General features: G+C 37.6%; 1 protein-coding gene across 4 annotated transcripts in view; it reads left to right on the top strand.

Annotated features, from left to right (window-relative positions):
• Window positions 1-13,759, top strand: part of ATRNL1 (attractin like 1) — a 485,649-nt gene that overhangs the window by 28,653 nt on the left and 443,237 nt on the right. For all 4 annotated transcript variants that reach the window (XM_080641695.1, XM_080641694.1, XM_080641692.1 and 1 more), the window contains exons 5-6: window positions 193-401; window positions 12,125-12,299. In XM_080641695.1, coding sequence (XP_080497821.1) covers window positions 193-401; window positions 12,125-12,299 — 384 coding nt within the window. The remainder of the gene's footprint in view (window positions 1-192; window positions 402-12,124; window positions 12,300-13,759) is intronic.

The raw sequence follows: 13,759 nt of genomic DNA, 5'->3' as shown, positions 1-13,759 counted from the left end.
CTAAGGTCAGCTGCAAACAAATGTAACTGAATTGCATTAGGGGTAAAAGGGTACAGAATAAAAAGTTGACGTCACATTGTGAAATTGTTTTAAATATTTAAGAGGTCATACAGTTACAAAGCTTACAAAATATCAACCGGACTCCTTTTTCAGTTTTCTTGAATTTGAGCATATATGAGTTATGTTTTACAGAATCAACTCTTGTCCCAACAATTGCTCTGGCCATGGGAAGTGTACAACGAGTGTCTCCGTTCCAAGTCAAGTATACTGTGAATGTGATAAATACTGGAAGGGCGAGGCCTGTGATATTCCCTACTGTAAAGCCAATTGCGGCAGTCCCGACCACGGGTACTGTGACCTCACAGGGGAAAAATTGTGTGTCTGCAATGATAGTTGGCAAGGTAAGCACGTATGGTGTCATGGATTTGGAAACGGATTCCTATGTCTAAGAGACTAACGCGAATCTACACTTGTCTGTTTTGCTATAGTTTGCAACACCCCAGTGTTATTTCTTTGTTTTGCTTTTTGAATGTTCAATTAACAATCAACTCAGTTTGCTTCAAAGTATTGGTATAGATCAGCCGTGGGCAAACTACGGCCCGCGGGCCGGATCCGGCTGTTCTATCCGGTTCTCTTGCTCTCCCCTCCGCTCCTTTACTTTGAATTTATATTAGTTCACACAGACACTCCATCCATGCTTTTGTTCCGGCCCTCCGGTCCAGTTTAAGAACCGATTGTGGCCCTCGAGTCAAAAAGTTTGCCCACCCCTGGTATAGATGTTGTCTATATGCTGTTTTGAGAACCAAGGGACGTTATATATGAAGCTCTTTTTAAATTGTAGGTGTGTGATCATTAGGGTATTCTGTAATTTTATTTGACGGAATTTAACATGTGCTGCATTCAAATTTGATTTGTGATGTCTAGCAGTTGATCGCAAAAAATAGATGCCTATATTAAACTTATTTCTTAGGAAATACTGCCCTCCTGTGGCTATTTTAAAAACTCAGCGTATTTAAAAAGTAGATGATAAGAGTAAAAGGAGACGTATGTAATACTTTAAACAATAAAGAATTTAAATAAAATAAAACAAACAAAAATAAAGAGTATTTCAGCTGCTTATTGCAAAAGATTCCTGAGGAAGCATTTCTAAATAATTTTCATAAGTATCTATCATTAAAGGTTACTTTTGGGCTACATTGAAGAGTTTTAGTTTAAGTATTTGAGTGTAAAATCATGAATTTTGTCATTATGGAATTAAGTGAAGAGATAGGCCTGTTATCCATATACTTATCAATCTGTATCTTACAATGTGCTAATTTTTTTTACACATTGAGAGGTTGTTTTGTGCAAACATATTAATCCTGTTGATACAAGGAACTTTGACTCAGGAAATACATACTAGGAAGTGACATGTTCACCTGTTATTATAATTTGGTCGTAGTAATAAGCAGTAGTTGCCATCAGACCTATCTAAGGAAAAACCAAAGGGAATGTGGTTCTCATAGTTGTATTCATCATTCTTGAGATACATTTTAAAAACGTGTTACTGAGTATGCTGAGTACTTCAAGGAATTATTAGGCTCTGTATAAATTATGCCCATCTTAAACTCATGTTATCTCATTAAAAACAATCAGCTACTCCAACCACACAAAATACCAGTGATTACTTATTGAATTGAATTTGATTGCCTAGTATGATTATGATGGATACAGATTTCTTAATGTTCTTTAATTATGGGGCCCTGTCTTTTATTAAGTGGCTATTTTAATAATTTGTGACCTTTCTTCTCCTAAAAAGTGCCTGGAGGTTATCTTTTCATTTCAGTCTTGAAGCTAAAATAATGTTCTTTTCTACGGAGAGAATGGTGTATCAAGAATATCTTTAAATTAAGACTTGAGAAGTACAGGTATAGCTTACACACGTGGTGCTTTTCAAACTGCTGTTAGTCTTCATTTTATTTCCACGTCTTGGGAACACAAGGGGACACTTATTTAGTGCTGTTCTCTGTGGACATGTCTGTCCTTTTTCTTTAATTTTATTAATCCTTCTTTGAAATGCTTTTTTTTTTTTTTGGTTTTGTCATATAGATCTGGTTCAGAATATTACCTTTTGTTTTTCTGGCTTTGGTGTATTGGCCTTTCACATTTTATTATTCTCCTCAGTAATGCCTCAAGTCATAAACATTTCCGATTCTTGTATGTCTATAAGCAAATGGAAGTGGGGACGCAAAAACAGAGTGATAATAGGAATAGTTTTATAGAGAGACACGTGTTGTTTATAATTGTCAAATATTATAGAAATCAAACACAATCTGTACTGTTACCGATCCTTACCAACGACAGACTTGGTCTCTGAGCTGAGGTGGGTGTTTGAGGGGGGGATGCTTGATGAAAGGGAGATTGTGCTTCTTTCGAGACAAGCTGTGTGCAGACCGGTCCTTTGAGCTTCAAACCCGGCCCCTGAGTCTGTGTTTAAGGAAGTTGGAATTAATGACCAAAGTCATTAGTGGGAAAATGAGGTTTTTGTTTCAGAGATGTAGAATGTGGAGGAATCACTGAAGGAAAAAAAGGAGATTTGTTTCCAGGACATCTGGGGAGTGATCACAGAACTAGAGATATTTGAAAATGAGAGCTAAGGAGGCAAGCTTCTGAGATTCAGTCTGGAGTTTTTTGTAATGTGTTATTTGAAACCGGATTCTTTGGGTTAAAAAATAACAGATTGTTGCTACTGCCATTATATTTTAACCTTTTATGTTGGTTAACTTTAGTTGTTCTGTTTGGTTCTATGCTGATGTACAAAACCAAGTATTGCGGCCTGGAAATTGAGATTTTTTTACGGGAACACAGAGGAAAAGCCTAGCTTGCTGTCACGTCTTGAATTCCCTTCCTAACATTTCTGTGCTTGTCCCACGGGTCTTCACATCTCCTTTTCTCCGGTTGGTTTCACCATGAACCCCCTCCTAAGACTGCTGCTCAGCCAACACTCTACTTCCCCCCGAACTTCCTCATCTAACGCTCTCTTTCTTAACTATCTGCTGTCACTTTTTTACCATTTGAAGCATTTTCCCAGATCACACAGAAGTATATATTAAGGACAGAAGCACCATTAGAGTCAATTGTCCCCCTTTTCCTGTAGAAAGCACTTACACAACCCTAAAACGAAAGTACCCGAGAATATAGAAAGTGCTAAATGCGGCATTTTGAAAAGCACACAAGTTCACTGTCTGATGTTTACTTCTTTCACATGTAAACCTGGCAATGATCTGTGCATATTAAAGAGATTACTTAAAGGGTGGGGACCTGTGTGGACTCATCTGCTTCTGTGACATTTTTCACATAATAAAGATTGTAAACATCTTAGTAAGTCAAAGGAGGGAAAAAGTCAACTTTGAGAAGCCTTTATGTTCATATGTGCAGAATACAGTAGAACATTGACTTTCAAAGCAGATTCCAAGGTGTGGTGTCCCCCCCGCACTTCCCAGTCAACTCCACATCACTGTGGCTGCAGGTTTCTCTCTTTTGCAGACCTTAAAAAGATCTGAATCACTGACGTTTTGGCTAAAAGCAGCAGAAACAGTTCTGTCTTATTTGAGCAGAAACGTCGTTTCCTGGAAAATACGGCAGTGACTAGCTCCCAGCATTCATCCTTCCTTCTTCCTAATAATTGCTCTCACCCAGTGTGTTTGGCTCAGCACATGGCCTCCCAGCTACAAACCACATTTCCCAGCCTTCCTTGCAGCTAGTGCGGCTGTTCTTCACAGTTTAGGTGAGTTGGACTTGTGTGGAAGTGCTGTGTGGGAATTTCAGACCATGGAGACCTTCCCCGCTGGCCCGTAAAATGGCAGTAACTAACGAGGAGCCCTTGTTCACTTGCCTCTAGAATGTTTCATGAGAAATTAACTTTTAGCTTATATAAACAACTTATTTAAAAAAATATTTTTATTGATTTCAGGGAGGACAGGAGAGGGAGAGAGATAGAAACATCAATGATGAGGATCATTGACAAGCTGCCTCCTGCACGCCCCTACTGGGGATCAAGCCTGTAACCCGGGCATATGCCCTGACTGGGAATCAAACCGTGACATCCTGGTTCATAGGTTGATGCTCAACCACTGAGCCATACCGGCCGGGCTAAGCAACTTATTTTTGATTCTCTGAATCTGCACCCTCACTCATACGCAGGCTATTGAGTGGCTCACCGGGAGGATGGAAGGCTAGAGAAACCGTGGTTGGAGAGGGGCAGGCATGGAGAGAAGCAGTTCTAAGGTGTCCCCACATGTTTGTGTCACATGTGAAGATTGGAAATCCTGCCGGTTGCATCTGCTGGGCTAAACCTAGGTTGTCTAACCTGTGCCATGGCTGCCTCGAGAAACAGAAATAGAGAATTTAACTTTTCTGATTTGTGTAGTGGGAAGGGATCCTGTTTCTGAAACCAAATTCACATAATGAGAGATTTTCCCAGACAAATGATTGGAATCTTCTGAACAAATACATTTACATAACATGTTTAAAGTATAGGTCATCGTAATTGACAAGGAATGGGCTCAGTGGTTCTCTCTCGTCTACTCGGAAAAACTTAGCAACGTGAAATCTATGGTAAGATTAGACATGTTGAAAAGACACAAACTAGCAGTCTTCCGGGGATGATTTTTTTCTTATCCATTACGACAAAACTCTCCCTCTGATTCCATACACCTGCAAAACAGGTGACCATCTTCTCTCTACAAGATACTCACCATTCCTTTCCCGTTCCAGATGTCCTGCTCAGTGCTGTCCTTCAGTCCGTTTTACTGTCTGTAGAATATTCTTTATGTTTCCACTACTCCTTTTCAACCCGGCCAGCTCTGACACCGTTCTCGTGTAAGGATTGGTGTTTCCAGCCTTTAAATTATGTCACGTGATTTGATAGTTTGGTGTGGTACCTCTGATTCTTCTTTTAAAGTCACGCTTTGTTTGGACTTATTTCAGTTTCCTGCATGTTCTCCATCCCTCACTATTTCAATGCCATGCTCATTTCTGAACTTCCTCCTGGAATAGCTTCACCCCATTAACTTTCTAAGACCAGGTTAGGTCCCCCTGGTATATGCTTTCATGGGCCCCTAATTAATTTATAGCGTCTGTCACATTTAGGTTTGTGCGATCCTTTGATTATCTTTCCTACTGGCACATGAACTCCATGAGTTAAGAATGATTATGTTTTGATCACCTTTGTGTCCTCAGCACTTTCTGTAGTCCCTGACATATAATCAATTTTTTCCTTTTTTGATTGAATGAATGAATGAGAGGTGTGTTAGATTGCTAGTGCCGTTCAAGATAGATGTTTTAGAAGACTAGTACTCCAGTAAATTATGTCATTTGCTTGACATAGAAAACATAATTTTAAATATTGAGAGAAATGATAGGATTTGAGCATCTGGTTCTCAGGCCCTTTGTCTTGTATTTGTTGTAATCCTTTGGTTTTAAATTTTCACACTTGCCATTGGGTGGCAGTATTGGCTACCAGAACACACTTCAGCTCCATGGCATTATTCAAGTTGTAAAAATGTGGTCATTTTGTTTGTTTTAGAAAAATAGAAACTCAAACTCTTGGATATTTTTAATCCTAAAGAAATCTTTTCTGGGTTAGTCATACAACTTATTAGGACATAGTTAGTTACTTTTGGATAATATGTAAGAACTCTGGGTCCCAACCCAATTCACATCTAGGTTCCTTTCTTTTGGAAGTTTACCTAATCCCTGAGTACTTACAGCCACTTGTTTTGTTTCTTCTGACTTAGATAAGCAGGATAAGCAAATCCTGCTCTCAATCCCAGCTAACTCTGTTTGTCATTTTCAACCAGTCAGAAGCAAAGTCTGCCGAGCTTTGTTTTAAGCCTTCCACAATTGAAAAATAAATTGGAAACCACTGAACTTCGCTGATGGAAGGGCAGCTTCTTTTCATCCTATAATAATACTAGAGGCCCGGTGCGTGAAATTCATGCACTCGGGGGTGGAGGGGGGGAAGGGGCTGTCCCTCAGCCCCGCTTGCGCCCTCTCACAGTCCTGGAGCCCTCGGGGAGCGGGCCTAAGCTGTCAGTCGGACATCTTTAGCGCTGCTGCAGAGGCCGGAGAGGCTCCTGCCACCATCGCTGTGCTCGCCAGCCTGTGAGCCTGGCTTCTGGCTGAGCGGTGCTCCCCCTGTGGGAGCACACTGACCACCAGGGGGCAGCTCAGTGCGGGTCATAGTGACCGGTCGTTCTGCCGTTCGGTCGATTTGCATATTAATCTTTTATTATATAGGAAAATTGATCTAAACTGTAAGAACCAAGTATTATTGGGACATACCAAATCTAATGTTTACCCCTCACACAATTCATGGTTCTTTAAAATTAAAATACTGTCAAAGCAGATGTGGACATTTAAAGCACACTAAAATTAATCCCTGGCCTTTGGAGATTGGGTTTATGGCCTAAAGAATGTTTAAAATGGAGCCTGAAGCAAAATAAAATTTCTCTAATGATGTTAGACGATAGGACTCTTGCATTGATGTTATCCTATTTTTGCCTGTTATTGAAGCACTTCAGATTCAGTACAAATATTAAATCATAAGACTATTTCTGGAATGTTACAGGCAAGTTACATATACTTCTCTTAAAATCTCCTTTCTCAGCATATTTCTCCCTTCTGTTAGTGATCCAATTTCTGTTTAGGAAATTGCCTTTCACTTGTTGAGAGTAGTCTTGATGGGATGAGATATCCAGATACCTGTCTATTCTAAGCTTGACTTTTCAGCTTCTTTTTAGAATTCTCTGAATTTCTTTATATTTTTAAAATAAAGTCCCATATTTCCTAGCCAAAATTAGTTTCTGTGGCTTAAAACCAAAGAAATCTAACTGATATCCTAACCATAGGGACACAGTTAGAGGGTATGTATATATATATATATTTTTTTTTTTTTTTTTCTGTTGTTAGAGTTATTTAAAGTAACAGAAATGTATCTAAAGTGTAGAGTTATTTACAGAAATACAGCTTAACAACCTGCCTTTGATATACTTCAAAGTTAGCAGTATTTATGTACATTTTTAACAGAACTGCAAAAAGAAGATAAATAAAATTTGGCCTTTTACATATGTGCTTTAATAGAAAAGAAATATATATTTTTTCATGATGGCATAGATTAAATATGAATTTGAAGGTGTGAGCCAAAACTGTCAAAAAGAAGTCTAAAATTCTGGAGTAAGATTTTTCTCCCTGAACATCCCTGTTTTGACAGGATCACGTTTAAGTCTCTTTCCCTGCTTTAAATGATATAAGGAAACGCCACTCAGACTCTTTCTTGCTTTTAGAAATCAAAGCCTGCTATTAAAATATTAATCAGTAAATATTTATCTCATTGTTGGAGGAGATAAAATTTTACTGCTAGGTTTTCCATTCTGCATCTTTGTACTTAGCAGTTACAGTTTTTCTAGTAATACTAGACATCAGTATATTCATCTGTTTATAAATGTGGGGCACCTTAGGGGAATTACTGTTTCACTCACTTGAAGTCATTACCTTTTTATCCTTCTTTATGGAAACAAAGTTATTTTCTAAGTTTAATTTGTGTAAAACAAATACAGTTTTTGTACTGATTTCCATTTCCATTATAAAATCAACAATAGATTCCTTTAGAGAAACTTTTTCTACTGTAAAACAATTAGAGTTTGTAATTATAATTTGGGGGAGGTAGAAAGAATGTAATTCAGTAGTTCTGGGATTGCTTTGGAAAACCTTTCAAACTTTGTAGTACTTTCTTTATTCTAGGTTTTGTCTTTGGCAATTATTTGCCAATTGGATTTACTTGTGATTATAGGATTGATTTTTTTTTTTTTTGCTTGAAATTTCATTTTTTTGGGGGACATGTATAATATCTGATAAGACTAGTCTTTATTAACCTATTTTGCCTGTAGACTTAATTATACTTAGTATAATTGTGTATAGAATGAGGGGATTTACTTAATAATAACAATTAAGTTACTATTATGAAGCTTTTGTTATAGTATTAGGTATTAAGTACAACCTCATTTTATCATCACAGAATCCTCTGTTCTTCTAGGAGTGATCGCCATGATTACACTTAAGCTTGGAGAAGTTAACTCATCCAGAGTTTCACAGCTAATAAGTAGGAAATCTAGGTTTGCTTCCTGCTCATGCTCCTAATCTTTTATAGCTCTAAGGTTATATTCATTCATTCATTCATTCATTCATTCATTCATAGTATACACTGAGGCCAGTCATGTAGGGGTTGAAGGCTATATTAAGGATTTTTTATTTTAAGTCTGATGGGAAATCATTGAAAGATTTTGAATAGGGAAATGATAGGAGTGCATTAATAATTCTAGTTATTCCGGTTGCCTTGTGGAGCAAGAATGGAAAGAGACCCATTTGGAGACTATTGTAATAGTCCAGGTCAGAGTGGCTGGTGGCTTGGGGTAGGGTTAGTTGTAAAGGAAGAAATCAATGGCTAGCGTCTGGTAGATGTGATAGAATGTAAAGATATTTATAATTGTGAGGTAGGGATACTCAGACAGTCAGAATGGGTGCTGACCTTGGGCCTGGAGCAGGGTCCTGGATGAGCTGTGCTGGCTATTAGTTATCCATTGTGGGGAGGTCTGTGGTCTGTGTCATCTCCGGAGGGGCAGGGCAGCTGGGAAGGGAAGGCAGCACCGACTTCACTGAAGCATTTACATGTTTGAACAGTCACAAAGGCTGTATCCCTGCACACCTCATGGTGTCAGTCCAGGATTTATTGCTGGATTGGGTTTGGGGTGTGGGAGCAAGGGGGAACTCAAGAATAGAATCATGGTCTTTGCCCTGAGCAGCTGGGTGAAGGAAGTGCCATTTACCGCGATGATAAACACCGGTGAGGGAGCAGATTTGGGAGAGAAATGCCAAGATTTTAGTTTTGGACGTGTTAAGTTTGAGATGATCATTAGACACCCAAGTGGAAATGTCATGAAGGTAGTTTGACTTCACATCTGGAATTTAAGAGAGATTGTGGGTCTGGAGATACACAGTTCAGAGTGATCCGTGCATAATTCTACATTCTTTCCCCATAAGATCTGTCTCTCTGCAGCCTGTCACTAATGCCTGAAGTTACAGCATTAGAAATTCATTTATGCTGTTTGGATGATTAAACGACACATAACCCGTGGAAAAGGTGGCATATTAAATCTTTATGAAAACACACTGTGCTGTGAATCATTTTATGACATCCTTTTTGAGACAGCGAGGTCTGCCCACCGTGGGGAGGTTCCCATGCTGATGGATGGCAGTGGTGCAGGGGTCACGCAGAGAGGTTGCCTCAGAAGGCTTCCCATGACATGCTTATAAAAAGGGAGTCTTGGGTCCGGCCTGTGTTGCTCAGTGGTTGAGCGTCTACCTATGAACCTGGACGTCACAGTTGGATTCCCCGTCAGGGCATATTGGCCCAGCTTGCAGGCTGGATCTCCAGTAGGGGGCATGCAGGAGGCAGCCAATCAGTGATTCTCTGTCATCATTGGTGTTTCTCTCTCTCCCTCTCGCTTCCTCTCTGAATAAATGAAAAAATATATTTTTTAAGAAAGGGAGTCTCAGATGGCTTTAAATGTAGATTTCAATGTTCGATTTTTAATGAATGGTGAAGGCTTTGTGTTTATAGTGTTCTTTATATTCTTTTGTGTTTTAAATTAATACTCAGTTTGTAAATTTACATTTCAAATCATTTGTCATAGAATGCAGAAAGCTACAAATTAAGACATTCAATCTTCCTTTGAACTTTTAAGTTCTGTTTATAAAACTTCCATTCTATTTTTAAGTTTATGAGAGTAAAAGACAATCTGTAGAGTTTGGCTATAGACTATTTCTTCTAATGATCTCTGGAAGTTACATAAATGTGGTAGCAACAAAGATATAAGAAGAATGTTGACTGCTATTTTCTTTTGTGTAGAAAAATGAGTCATTTTAGATCACAGAGTAAGATTTAAAAAAATTTCTATACTCTTTTCTGTATTAAATAATATTTATTTTAGTTTAAATAAATTAGTTATTACGTATTAGTTTCCAATAACTTATACAACTTACCATTGGAGGTTATAGTTCTGAAATTGGTTTCACTGGGCCAAAGTCAGAGTGTTGTCAGGGCCACCCCGTCCCCCGCCCCCCGCCGAGACTTGGAAAGAACCTGAACCCTGGACTCTCCCATCTGCTAGAGCTGCAGTCCCCACCACTCCCCCGGCCTCCTTTTCCCTTCCTCCCTCTTCAAAATGTGCCACACAGTGTCCTGCTTCAGCGGCCGTAGCTTTTTCTTCTTCTGTGGTCACATCTCCCTCTCTTTGTAGGACACCTGTGTTTACTTAGATAATCTAGCAGAAACTGCCAAGCTCAAGATCCTTAATTTAATCACATCTGCAAAGCCCCTTTGCCAGATAAGGTGACATCCCCAGGTTCCAGAGATTAGGACCCAGCTATCTTTGGGGGCCAGTACTCAGCTCTCCACAGCCTTTCTCTGAAATATTTTGCTGTAGTGAAGATTTCATAAAGATATTTCTGATTTCAATATATCCCTAACTCCCTTGAGAATTTTACATGCCAGTAATCCCTATCAAACTCGGTCAAGAAATACCCTGGTAGTATTTGACTGCATCTGACTCTGTGCTTTCAGGTGGTAATAGTTTTTAACTTTCTATTTAGAAAGAATTTCAAATTTATAGAAAAATTTCAAGAATAACAATAGCAAAGAATATTCAAATGTCCTTTAACCAGTTCACCTGTTATTAATATTTTACCCTATTTGCTTACTATTCCTGACTTACATGATTTAAAATAAACCATATTTCCTTTTTAAGAAAATAAAATACAACAGTGTGGTGACTGCAGGGGGTAGCTGGGGAGGGAGTTGGAGGAGGATAGTGGGTAGAAATGGTGATGGATGGAGACTTGACTTGGTGTGGCGAACACACAATACAGTGTACAGATGATATGTTGTAGAATTGTGCATTAAAACCTATATAATTTTGTTAACCAGTGTCACCCCAATAAATCCAATGAAAAGGAAAAAAAAAGAAAACAAAACTTATACCAGTAGATTATATTAGTTATATATAATATCCATCTGCTCTCTTTTCTCTTCAGTTAAAGTAGAGGTTGGCAAATGTTTCTGTAAAGGGCCATGTAGTAAATATTTTTGGCTGTGTGGACTGTATGATCTCTGTTGCAGCTACTCAACTCTGCTGGTGTAGTGCAAAAGCAGCCATAGACAGTTCTTCAATGAATGAGCATACTGTGTTCTAATCAAATTTTATCTCGAATAACAGGGGTTTGCCTGGATTTTGCTCATCGGCTATTGTTTGCCACCCCAAGTTAAATGAGTTCTAAGTGATTCAGAATTGTAGTTAAAAAAGGTTTTTTTTTTTAATAAGTGTGTTCCTTTAGTTTCTTCTATTGCCATAGAATGGGTCAGAGACTTTTCATTCAAAAATAATAAATTTTTAAATATCTGAATTATAGGATTGTGTCATTATCAAAGAGATAATCTAGGGTGTACTTAGTTACAGTATTTAAGTTATCCTGGCCTAATTAAAATAACTTCGTTATACATAATATTTTTCCTGTTTGAGGATAATAAGCCCTCCCTACTGATAACAATTTTGGTTATTCTTAATGCTAAGAAAAAAATGTAATTTTTATTCTTATATTAGTTTAGTAGTTTATACTTTGTAAATGCTTTCATCTCCACGGTCTTTAAAAACAACTAAATTTTTAACCACCCTTAGGGGATAGATGGTTATTTCTGTTGTACCGATGAAGATTTGATGATGGGAGGGATGAGCAGACTTGCTCAGTCACATGTGTAGTAAGTGCTAGAACTAGGGTTATTTCGGTGAGTCTTTCAGATTTTGTGCTATTTATTCGAACGTATGTAAGTCTGATTGAGTATGATTTGGCTCCCCGTAGGCATTACATTTCATGTTAGAATTTTCCCCATAAGTTATAGTTTAAATGATTTATTATGTACATTTATTAATATGATCAGCATTGAATTACTAATTCTCTTCATCCGTGTATCCCGGTTTTATAATCTAAGTTCTTTGTTTAACGCATTGTGTTGTTTGATTTTTTTAAATAGGTCCTGATTGTTCTCTGAATGTTCCTTCCACGGAGTCTTACTGGATTCTGCCAAATGTCAAACCCTTCAGTCCTTCCGTAGGTCGGGCTTCCCATAAAGCAGTCTTACACGGGAAGTTTATGTGGGTGATTGGTGGATATAGTTTTAACTACAGTTCTTATCAAATGGTCCTGAAGTAAGTATGTTTTCCAGATTTTCACAATCTATTATTTAAGCTGATTTTTTTGGTAATAGGACTATCCTAAATGCCTATTTTATTGCTGTCAAAATTTATGAATATTTTTGTGATAGTATCTATTTGTTACATGGAACTTGATTTGAGAATCTATGAATTCAATATATCCATCATTAAATATTTGTCATTATACATATAGGTTTGTTTTGTATAGATATTTCATTACATCTCTAGAGTGCTTTTAATAAATTCTGAGTAAGAAAATATTAAAGAAAGGTGAGGCCAGGCCTGTATCAGACATTATGAATCCTGCCACACAATATTGCTTTCAGAATGAAGTGTAATTGCTAATATAAAAATACTTTTCATTCTGACCTGTAAATTAATTTCCCTGAACATTTTAACTTTGAAATGATTTTACAAGCTTTTGTTGGGAGAGAGTGCCAGGATTGTAAAACAGATCATTCATTTGCTGATGTCTCCATGGAGATTATCCTTCGCATGATTGGATGATGCTGGGACCACATGGATGGCAGCTTACCTGATTTCTTTTCAGCTGGTGATTGTACTTTATGAACATTCAAGAACAGAACAAAAGAGCAAAAAGAAGAATAATTTGATTATCTATGTTGTTTTTAGGAGTGATACTCATAATATGTAACAACTGGTGCAACTTGGGCATCAACCAATCAGGACTGACCCTGGACAATATACCATAATGGTGTGTACCCAGTAGGTTGCTGGATGCAGCAGAGAAATACGCCGGACACCCAGTAAAACTTGAATTTCAGATAAACAATGAATAATTTTTCGGTATAAGTAGACCCTTGCAATCTTCTTTTTTGACTTTGTCCCAAATATTGTATGAGTTCTACCTATACTAAAAAATTATTTGTTGTTTATATAAAATTCAGATTTAATTGGGCATCCTGAATTGTATTTGGTAGCCCTACCCACTAACAATGTTAGTTCTATTAATATTAGGTATTTTAAAATTCTGCTTATAAGAGGAGATTGCTTTAAAACTATGATTGAATATGGCTCGAATTAAAGTATAAAATAAATAGTTTCTGTAGGGAGGGAGAAAGTTTTAGGTACATATTTAAGTAGACAATTAGAATTCTATAACAATATAAAATGGATAAAATATAGTAGAAAGAATTGAAAGAGAGTTGGTGGGATTAAAATAAATTGCTAAGATAGGAAAAGAACCTGAAGAAATGAGTTTTAAATGTGGAAACTAAAAGAAAATTAACTATGACTAATGAAAATGAAAAGCCTGTGAAAATAAAGTAAAATGGTTTTTGCATTTTTAATGAGCTGTAAGAAAGAACAAAGAAGAATAGAAAAGACTAATGTGGTCCACAAAGACCAAGATACTTATTGTCTGGCCCTTTACGGTAACGTGGTAGAAAGCAGTGTGTTGGGTGCAGATGCTGGTAGGTAGGTAGATGTAGTTG

This window comes from Plecotus auritus (genome assembly GCF_963455305.1).
Source record: "Plecotus auritus genome assembly, chromosome: 9".
Taxonomy (NCBI): Eukaryota; Metazoa; Chordata; class Mammalia; order Chiroptera; family Vespertilionidae; genus Plecotus; species Plecotus auritus.
This window is presented reverse-complemented; position numbering and strand designations above follow the sequence as displayed.